This window comes from Misgurnus anguillicaudatus, chromosome 7, assembly GCF_027580225.2.
Source record: "Misgurnus anguillicaudatus chromosome 7, ASM2758022v2, whole genome shotgun sequence".
Taxonomy (NCBI): Eukaryota; Metazoa; Chordata; class Actinopteri; order Cypriniformes; family Cobitidae; genus Misgurnus; species Misgurnus anguillicaudatus.
The window spans coordinates 27,178,861-27,190,214 of NC_073343.2; the positions used below are offsets into that span (position 1 = coordinate 27,178,861).

The following is an 11,354-nucleotide window of genomic DNA, read 5'->3' on the forward strand; positions in this document are numbered from 1 at the left end:
TTTGACCCATAATGGGTAATTGGACAGAACATTTCAGGGAATTTTATTTTTGGGGGGGTCCTATCCTAAAATTAGGGGGAAATTCAACTGTATATATGATGTAGATGGCACATTGTCACCGAATATTAATGAACTCTCATGCGAAGATGACAGCGTAAGTTACGCACAACAGTGCGTGACATGAGCTAATCCAATCAAGTTTGAAAATAGCTGCATTTTACATTTTGATTGGTCAATCTATCAATCAAACTAAGAAATAAATATTTCCTTATTTTATTTTAAGCAATTGGAAATCTGAGGGGGCCGGACATGTAAATGAGGGGGCCAAGGCCCACCCAGGCCCCCTTGTGGCTACGCCCCTGGAACACGTGCTGGGTTAAAAATTGACCCAATGCTGGGTTATTTTAACCCAACTGCTGGGTTATTATACCCCATGGTTACATAACAACAACCCAACATTGGGTAATTTTTAAACCAGCATGGGGGACTTTTTAACCCAGCAGATGTTCTGTCCAATATTTGCCCATTTTGGGTCAAAAATAACCCAGCCATTTTAAGATTGTGGCATACAACAAGCAGTGAAATGTAGATCTTGCATAATCTTTTTAGAAAAATAAGACAAAATTAAGTTCAAATAATGAACTATACAAAAAAAGAAAAAGACGAGAATAAAAGTAAGAAGATAATACATAATATATTAGGCTACTACACAGATGATGTGCAGAGATGTAAACAATGTAAAGTGAGAATGACTCATGATAATAAAGGAATAGTTCACCCAAAAATAAAAATAAGTCCTTAGGCTTACCCTCAAGCCATCCAAGATATATGCGCCTTTCTTTCAGCCAAACACAATCTGAGTTATACAGAGGTGGACACTACTTAAGTGTTTTTACATTCTACATAAAAGTAAATTTTTAAGTATTCGTATTTTATCAGTGTTTTTCTTTGGAAAATAGACATTCCAAAGCATATTATCATAATATTAACTCCACTACATTTCATAATTTCAAGTTTTTGGTTTATATTTAATATTTAAGTACAATAAAAATCTAGTAGTTTTGTACTTTTACTCAAGAAAAGTAAAAGTACACAATTTTTATGTAATTAGGTATTAAATCAGTTTTAATATGCAATATATAAGAAATACACTATATGATTCTATGCTTTAGAATGTAGTGAACATTTTTTAGTAAATACATTTTTTCCCAAGACAAACACTCTGATAAAGCACAGATGCTTGGAAAATTTACTCAACCTCTGGAGTTATATAAAATAATATCCTTCGCCCTATTATACATATGGCGCAATGTGTGACACAAGTATTTTTTGCTAGTTTGAGCTCTGCACGGTTAGCATTTTACGTTCAGCCCCACGTTGTTAAATAGCAAATGCATTTGCGCACATGGTCTAAAGTCAATGGCTCAGTATTGTTTTTGGAAAAATTAAAGGATTAAAATGTAAAATATTATTATTGAGTCTCTTGGACATAAATGAGGACCGATTAGAGATGTTAAAAGGCGTAAAGAGCTGATTCACCTGTAGCCTGGTAAGTAATTGAATGTTTTGCTTTAAACAAATGGAAATTTTGCATTTATTTTGAAATGTTTTTTTTAAATGCTACACACTGATTTATTGTACATGATGACTTTATACTTGTGGATATGGTGAAATGAGAACCTTTTTTAAGTAATGCTTTTCGAAACACTCACGGCGCTGTCCGAGTGCTGAAACGTTTCCGCTCACCACACGTTTGTAAATTCTTTATCTTCTGTTTGTTACAAATAAAGTATTTTCTTGCAAACCTTTTCTTGCATTTTTGTAAATTATACTTCGAGATTACACTTATCATGTAGGCTATCCATACATTTACAGCAATTAAAAGCCTGCTATTTTTACTTCCATGACTAAAAAAATGACTTTTAAAGCAACACTAAAGAGTTTTTACTCTTTGCCTCCCCTACAGGTTAGAAGCGTAATTGTCCATTACCACTGTCATAAATACTGCAGCATAGCTGGCTCTGATTGGATTGTAGGTCTGCCATAAAGCAAGTTTTTGTAGTTTTCACTGGTGGTCTTCTTTCTTCGCTTAGTTTTTCAGTTTACAAATTCTGCCATCTAAATAGGGATTCGACATGGTGCGAGCACAACTGGCTTTTAAAGGGGACTGGAGATGAGACTCTCATTGGTTTATTGCACATTACGCCCAAAACACATCCATTGCTCATTACGTAAATAGGAACAACCCTTTTACACTGTGTTCTAGGCGCACAAACCGTTTTTGTGTCGTTAAACTAGCAAAAGTGGATTCAGACACAGCCTTTAAACTGCGTGCTTTAAGCCCCCTGCCTCTTTTCGGCTTTATAATAGCAATGAATAGTGCCCCATTTTTTAAAGCTCTAAAAAGCAGATCCATACATTAAAAATGAATTCATACAGTTATTAAATGCCTTCCAACCCAGTGTAATATGATTTTGTAAGAAAACATTTATATTTCAAACGTATTAATAACTACAGCCGTACGCGTATTAACAAGAAAGTTAAGATTAGGCTAAATTTCATTTTTGGGGGAACCATCCCTTTAATTACAATAACTTTATTAGTACCACCATAAATGTCATCATATACGTAGACATGTATAGCTGCCTCATTTTAGATTGGGGGTCCCTTGCAAGAGGACCATCATATTTAGGGGTCCTTGATATCAAAAGCTTTAATTTCTCTGTAGTTTTTCAGATATGAATTACAGTAATGCTTCGCCAGACCAGCCATACTGTACCAAATTCAGTAACTCTGGATCAAAACTGTGCCATTTGTGATTCCAGCACAGATAATTGATCACTACGCTACCCGGAACCTGATTGAATGTGCACTTAAGCCCGGTACACACCACAAGATAATCAGGATGATTTTGGGCCAATTTTCCCCAACAAGCCTAGGTAAAGTCCTTATCATCTTCGCGGTTGAACCGATTATCTTGAACCGATTATCTTAGCAGACTTTCCTGTGGTGTGTGGTGTTAAAGGGATAATTCACCCAAAAATGAAAATTCTGTCACTATAGGAACAAAACTGTTAAATCGTAAAAAATTTGTCATGTTTGTGATCTCGAAAATGTTAAAAAATCTTTTGGTGTGACCCTAACTTTAGATTATTTGTGTGTGGTGATGAAGAGTGGAGAGGTCATGTGATCTGTGTTTGCAAAACGGCCACTGTTAATTATCAAAGGGAAAGACTTACATGAAAAACGAATTAGCACCTTTCATAAATAAAATATGTAATAAATAGTTTTAAATGTAAAATATTGCAAATAAATAATGTCATTAATGTTTCATCTCTAAGCCAAATGATGCACAAAATCATCTTGAAATAATTTAATAATACTGGTGGTGTGTGTGTGTGTGGGGGGGGTCTTATTTTTTTCTTTCCTAAAATCAATCAGACTCCACTTTTGTTCTTCATTTTCAAAAGCTACAGTGCATTAAAGAAAGCTTTTCTGAGATCAAATTCTATGAGCAGCCACCTGCACTTTTAAATTGGTAAAATGGACTAGAATGATTCAGCAAACCCTTTGGTTTCCACCCAAGGCTGTTGTTATAGAGGACACTTACGTGAATGTAAAAGTCATGCGAGACTGTTTGTTACTCTCTCAGTTAACAGTGCCCACGGCAAATAATAGACAGGGAGAAATGATGCAGAACAAAAACTGAAAGACTGAAATGATATTTGACATTTCCATCCATAGTGCACTTACATTTTAAAACTTTTAAAACATTTTAGTCACGTCAGATCCAAACTAAGTAATCCAAACCAATTCATCACTCGTGTGATTAATAATCCTCTAATGCATAATGTCAACTACAGTGGGCAGATATTTAAAGGCCGTTTTGACCTTTAAGATCCAAACCACTATGATTGATGACTAACCCATACTTTATCTTTATATAAATGGAACACCTTCAGAAAGTATAATCTGTGTACAACATCTGTACACTGTGTAGGACACTAGACTGGATTGTTCAAGGTTTTTTCATTCAGCTCTACTGTAACTATTTTTAAATGTAAAATAATAATGCGATTCTCACACTGACATTTAACCCTCAAATGGTCCTCTTTTTCTGTTTACACTACTGGCCCTTGGGCTCTATATGACCCCAAAATTGAAAGCATAATTGTAAGAAAAATATACATTTTCAATAATACAAATAATATATCTTTTTTTGTTGTTGTTTAACTCTCATCTATACCATAAAGCTGTGTTTTGAGAGATTTGAAGTACTTTTGTACCCATTTACCACAAAAATACAACTACACCATTAGCTTGCATGTGAAATTTAGAAAAAATCACCTAAATGATTATCTAAATTGAATTTAAATTGTTTCTGGATATTGATAGGTGTTAGGTGTAGAATTTCACCTTTTGCTGGTTAGAGTTAAACCTAAAGGAATTACCGTTTAAGAAAGAAATAGCTTTGACCAGCAGATTCATTTAACTGGAAATGGCCAACTGCTCACATCACTACTTTAGTGATATATTTGTGAATTTATGTATATATAAATATTAGAAATGACATTAAAAATAAATATTATTTCAAAAAGTAGATTTTTTTAGTTTTTGATGCATTTTGAAATGTCTGTTTTACAAAATGCCACAGAAATTTGACTGAATGTAAGTGTGTGTGCGTTTGTGTGTGCGTGCACATGTGTTTGTGTGTGTGTGTGTGTGTGTGTGTGTGTGTGTGTGTGTGTACATGTGAGTGCATTAGGTCACACCCCTTTATATCTTTTTTTTTTGCATTTGTGGTTGATTTATTTGCCATATTCAATACAAATGCTCTCTGTGGCAGTCATACCATGTGTGTGTTTGTGTGAGCATGTGTTTTCTACATTGCATTTGAGCACAAGTACCAGGCCTTTATTTCTGTGTGGAAATTTTCAAATTTATGCTGTATTTATTGATATATATGTTTTTGATAAATGGGAAAAAATACTTTTTTGCATTTTCTATTCATTTTCAATTGGGGTCATATTGACCACAAAGACCAGATTCATAGATATATATATTTTTACATACCTTCAGAGCAACCGAATCAAGCCCAGTTTTTTTTTGTATGGATAGATTATTTAGGAAAAGTCACACAATTATATATATCTGAGATTAAGGGAACCTTTTGTTGCTTGGGGTCATATACCCCAATGACCAATTGAGGGTTAAAGGAACAGTATGTAAGAAATTTATATCAATTAATCATAAAATGGCCCTGATATGTCACTAGACATTAAGAAATCATGTTCATTTCAAATACTTTTATCACTGACAACAGTGGTCCGGCCAGGATATTGACATTTAAAAAGTGGAGTTGTGATTGCAGTACCAGTTTTGGCCACAATCCTGCATACTGTTCCTTTAAACAATATTATAGATTTTAGAGAGATACACCGATATTAACTTATTTACCGATTATTCTGACTTACATCGGCTACGATACTCGATGCTAATATTGATAGTTTGGTGGTTATATTAACTTGCATTAACTATATTCGAAAAATTACATTTTCTGAATGTTATTGTCATTATGTCATTTATATAATGACTATATTGAACATTAAAATAGTGATTTTATCTATACACAGAGCTCAAATTCATTGCATTTTCCTGTTCTCTTTTTATTGATATCGGCCAAGTCTATCGACTGTTATTAAACAAAACAAAATTGCTTTTATCGTCCGATACTGATTATTGGCCAATATATCAGTGCATCTAATTTTAATATTAAATTGCAATACAAGTTTTAAAGAAATTGAATAAAATATCAGTAGGTAGCACGGAGGAAGCAAGAGAGAGATGAATGGTCCTGTATAGTCAGGTGACTGTGTGTAGTAGAGGGAGATGAAGATGATCAATGTGATGAGAGGACAGTAATTGTCCACATGTAGTAATTTCGGTCTTTAAAACATGAAATGATCTGTATTATTGTCTACACAAAAGAGACTGTAATTTATTAGATTATGTTAAATGTGAAAGTCTCATAATCTAATTATCTAATTAAATTTTGATTTCAAGCATTGATTTCAAATTGATTTCAAGCAGTTCACTAAACATGTATTGACTGTGTAGAGTGATTATATCAAACAGTGTTTCAGTAAAATAAATATTCGGAACAGAAAGAAACATTGGTGATCAGTATTGTATGATGTGTTTGACCATCACAGAAACACTATAGCAGTGAGCAGCAGTAAATTCATCTCAAAATGTAAAAAGCAGCAGTTGCATTATCCAGGTATTTCTGTCTTTAGCATCCCTAGAAGGTAATTTAGTTGTGCTGGTAGATACCCAAAGACACAGATTTAATTCAATACTGCAATACATCAGTTTTGAGACAACAGCCTGCAGAAATAACTTATTCCCCTCTGTTTAAAATAATAAGGATCGGCAAAAATATTGACTGTTTAACAAGCGTTACATAAATAATAGTCCATGCATGTTTTACATAAATCTAAAGCCTGTTATTACTTTATTAATCATTACAAAAGCCTACTTTTAAAAATATAAATTTTCCTGCACAAAATTACCGATTTTGTACAGTCTGCCCAACCGGTGGGTAAACCTTATTAAGTATTCTAAACATTAATAAATAAAAATTAAGAAAATATTTTGCTCACCTTTGATTATTTTCACCTCTTGTGGGCGAAGCATCATCCAAGTGCACGTACTTTATACAAATATACGGCTGGATTTGAAGATTTCACGAGTAAATCAGGAGATTGCTTTTATGAAAAACGATCCAGACAGACATTTCCAACCTGCCGTGTATGCTGTGTGAGCCGCTTCATAACTCGTGTTCATTTGGCTCGCGGACCTCAGACACGCGCCGCGCACAGGCGACTGGAGATTCAAGTCACTAACGAGCACGCGAGAAACCTTCACGATCACCAGCCTATTTATATAATGGGAGAAAAAGGTTTTGTGTTAACCAAACATAAATTTCAAGACCTGCCAACAGTAATGACTGTTACAGCAAATGAAGAGACTTTTTTTGTACGGTTAACTTTTTGTCAGGTTGAAGAAACTATAGTTTGCAGACGCACAAAAGCTTGATCAAAGTGCCCTTTTGAAAACTAGCAAACTATCAGAGAAACTGTATCGCGTTTTAATAAAGAAAAATGTTCATTGATGTTCATAATTATATAGTCTTAAAGGGATAGTTCGCCCAAAAATAAAAAATTGTGTCATCACAATTATGTTTCAAACCTGTATAAATTTCTTTGTAATCACAGTTTTGGAGCACCATTGAATTCCATATTATTTTTTCCCTACTCTGGAAGTTACTATTGTTACAAAACAGCTTGTCATCATTTATCAAAATATCTTCTTTTGTGTTCAAAGAAACTCTTTTTGGAACAACTTGAGGGTAAATGACAAGAGTTTTATTTTTTTGTGTGAACTATCCCTTTAAGATAAGATAAATAAATAAATCAATCAAACAACAACAATAAATGTTTTAACACATTTAATAGGAATTGCAGTTCATATCAGCATACAACTTTAGAACAAAGCAACAATATAATGACAGAAAACCCCCTGTTGTGTTGCCTCATCCATATTCATTTACATTAGTGACATCTATTGGTTACTGCTGCACAAAAACATAATTACGAATCAACAAAGGTCACACAAGAATCTCATTATCACACCTTTGTCATTTATTTTTTCAAGTGTACACTTACTAACATGTAGAAACAATGGGCATAATATAAAGCTTAACATTCTTTAACCACCCTTAATAGTGGTTATCTAGTCCATTGATCTATACATTTCAGTCTGAGAGGATATTACCATTAAATCATACTTGAAACGTTCATAATTGTAATAACACAATGTCTGGATTTGTGCATATCAGAGTCAATACTGCAAAAAAAGGGACGAGAAACAATTTTAATTTATATTCAATAGCCAATAATAAAATTTACATTTGTGGAATGTTACATAACACTCAGAAGTATTTTCCTCCATTTCTTTTGTGTTTAATCCTGTAAACGCCTAACACTGTTGTAAAGAAAATGATGTCTTATAGGAATAGCTAACCCAAAAAAAAGAAAATTCTCATCATTTTCTCACTTTCATAAAGCAGATCTGGGGCACCATTCACTTCCATATTATTATTTTCCTACTATAGAACTGAATGGTGCCCCAGATTGTTACCTCAGACATTGTTCAAAATATCTTCCTTGGTGTAAAATACATTTATACAGATTGGAACAACTGGTGGGTGAGTAAAAACAGAATTTTCTGGTGAACTATCCCTTTAATGCATTAATGAATACAAAACAAATTATAATGAACCAGTGCATTATGTACATAAACTGACAGTAACTAATCAGAAACAAAACCTAACTATTTCTATAAAGTATTGAGGATAGAATAATAACAGCTATGCTAAAAATGTCTGATTCTTAGGTAGTCAGTATGACTCCATTCATTCCTGAATAGTCAATGCCTTTATTCACAATTTCTTCATGTTGAAGCATATATTAGTTTAGGAACTAGTACATGATTATTTGTGCCCCCCTATAGTATGGTTCCTTCAGATGGATCACAATACCAGGTTGCTTTTCACAACAAGACCCCACCTACGCTCATCTCTCTGCATGTCAGTACAGCAAACTTCCCGGTGTTTCTGTTGTATGATTATTTCTCCGGGCTTGGACATTCTTCCTCCTCACATAGTTGATCAGTTTGGGCAGAGCTGACAGGAAGCTCACTGTTCTGTGTGGGCAGAAGAAGGTACTCTAGCTCTTCTGCATTGATGGCCACCCTTTCAGGCGACAACCAACGCTTGAACTGCTCCAAAGCACTGCAAAAAAGACAATGCAGAATAACCACATGCATACTGAATAGCATATTGAATTCATTAGAACGCAGTAATCAATGGCATTTATTCAACAGCTTTCAACATAATAAGAGACAATTAGTTACGATGAAAAATAATCCTTTGAAATTATGTAGAATAGATCAAAACTAAAATCTTCATTTATTTCAGAGGACCCTGCAAGTGAAAGGTTTTTAAAGACTGTCGAGTTCACAAATTCATATTAATACATGTAATCAAATATGATATTAAGCATATTTGGTGTGCTGTCCGAGGGGAGGGCTTTGAGCTTGGAATTTTAGTCTGAACCCAGAGTACCCCCCCATCTTAAAGGAAAACACCGCCGTTTTTCAATATTTTATTATGTTCTTACCTCAACTTAGACGAATTAATACATACCTATCTTTTTTAAATGCGTGTACTTAATCTTTGTATAGCGCGTCGTGAATGTGTTAGCATTTAGCCAAGCCCCATTCATTCCTTAGGATCCAAACAGGGATGAATTTAGAAGCCACCAAACACTTCCATGTTTTCCCTATTTAAAGACTGTTACATGAGTAGTTACACGAGTAAGTATGGTGGCACAAAATAAAACATGGCGATTTGTTTTAAGCGGATAAAAAATGAGAACTATATTGTATGGCGGAAGAGCACTTAAGTTTGCAGCACTTCAAACTCGGGCGCAGTAATATTGACGGAAGTTTAAGCGAGAGGGGATTGATGATGTTACTGCAAAGTTGCTGCAAACTAAGTGCACTTCCGCCATACAATATAGTTATCATGCTCCTCCTAAACTTATTGAAAGTAACCAAGGGGACTATTTTTCGGGCAGTGCGTAATATCACTACGCCTGCTGCAGCCATGTTACAGCAGCAAAGTCCTTGATTATTAGGCTAGTATGAGAGTATAGTTCCTAGCCATATCGGCCTAGAAAATCGCAACTTTTAATTTTCTGTTGGTCTTAGTAAACGATGTAACTACAGAATAGTCAGGTTTTAAATAGGAAAAATAATGAAACTCTTTAATTATTTTTAAGCACAATGCTAATTTAGGGTGACCATACGTGCCATTCTTCCCGGACACGTCCTGGCCAGGATTTCGTGTTCGCCTTCCGGAAGTCGTAATTTTCGACCGCATACGTCATAGATGATTATTATTATTATTACAGAAAAGCAACCATTACATTTTAAGGTAAGAATGAAACTACGATTGTATGTCTTATGTTTTTAACTGAATGGCGTATGCTGTCAACAAATACGACTTCCGGAAGACGCACCGAATTCCTGGCCAGGACGTGTCCGGGAAGAATGTCACGTATGGTCACCCTAGCTAATGGTCTAATCAGATTCAATGGATTATGCAAAGCTATGCTAAAAGTGGTATCGCCAGACCCGGAGATCAGCTGAATGGATTTCAAAATGGTAAAAATCAAATGTTTAACTCTAGGGGAGCTGGAAATTAGCATTTAAAAAAATGGATTGTCCCTTTAACAAATATTTCTCCCAATTAAAACAGAAATGTAATTATTACTGTATATGTTTGTTTGAATCTACAAATCTGATCTAGATTATATCCCCACCTCGGATCAAAATTTCCTTCCTGAAACAGTTCTGATGTTTCGGCATCGTGGAGGAATCTATCCCAGCATTCCTTCTTTGCCTGGGACAAAGAACGGAGCATTTCCCTTGATGTCACATCATTTGACTGTCCCTTGATTCTCTTCAACCGATTTTCTAAAAAGTATTAATACATAACATGTTCTTTAGGAATGAATAAACAGGCCATAAAGCATATTTGTATATGTATATCATTTCCTGTACCTAAACTGGCAATGTAAACTTCAGAGTCAGCCATTGGTTCCCATGGGCTGAAAGAAGCCCTAGGGAAGTTTGGTTGTGGAGACCCTTGAGAGGGCTGAAACGAGTCTGTAAATTGTCCATCGAGTTCCTGTGGCTGGGGCAAACTCGAGCAGATCTCAGACCACAGATCTCCACTAGATCGGACCACATGGGTTTCAGAATCGTCGATCATCGCGTCCTTCATCGATCAATAAACCTCAGATGTAAACACTCACGCACGTTATGAATTCACGCTTCTGCGTTTAAAATAAAACACACAAAAAGAGACACGTCAAGTACTTTCAGTGGATAAATTACTAGATCTATATTTGCTAGTTGTTAACACCAATGGGAGACCACTACTAACGTTAGTCTGAATAATTGTTGACATTACTAGCAATCAGGCAAACCTAAATAAAACCTGTTAATAAATGACTGTAGGTTATATTAAACTATACTTACCTTATCCAGAATACTTTCGAAGCACCTCAGATCTAAGAAGATTTATTAAAATTGTTAAATAAATACAAACTTCAGCATATAAAATCCATCTACCCGACTATGTTTTACTGCTTGGATGCACGCAATGCGAGCACGTGACGTAACCGGCAGGGATTACCCACCAAATCTGATTGGCCATTATACCT

At 34.8% G+C, this 11,354-nt stretch overlaps 1 protein-coding gene across 2 annotated transcripts; it reads right to left on the reverse strand.

Moving 5' to 3' along the window:
- Window positions 1-7,495: 7,495 nt before the first annotated feature.
- Window positions 7,496-11,329, reverse strand: ccdc32 (coiled-coil domain containing 32). 2 transcript variants are annotated; one of them, XM_055172529.2, is made up of 4 exons: window positions 11,170-11,329; window positions 10,690-10,961; window positions 10,449-10,602; window positions 7,496-8,854 (listed from the first exon to the last, which is right to left on the reverse strand). In XM_055172529.2, the coding sequence occupies exons 2-4, from the start codon at window positions 10,910-10,912 to the stop codon at window positions 8,689-8,691; spliced, it is 543 nt and encodes a 180-aa protein (XP_055028504.1). In that variant the 5' UTR covers window positions 10,913-10,961; window positions 11,170-11,329; the 3' UTR covers window positions 7,496-8,688. The 2 variants fall into 2 exon arrangements, with proteins under 2 accessions (XP_055028504.1, XP_055028503.1); XM_055172528.2 differs by having other exon boundaries at window positions 10,690-10,964.
- Window positions 11,330-11,354: the final 25 nt, after the last annotated feature.

Excerpts from the sequence above, each read along its gene's own strand:
- ccdc32 (XM_055172529.2), bottom strand. The coding sequence starts at position 10,912 with ATGAAGGACGCGATGATCGACGATTCTGAAACCCATGTGGTCCGATCT. Across the intron at positions 10,603-10,689 it reads AGTTTACATTGCCAGTTTAG|AAAATCGGTTGAAGAGAATC; the intron begins GTACAGGAAATG and ends AATACTTTTTAG. Across the intron at positions 8,855-10,448 it reads GAAGGAAATTTTGATCCGAG|TGCTTTGGAGCAGTTCAAGC; the intron begins GTGGGGATATAA and ends TCTTTTTTGCAG.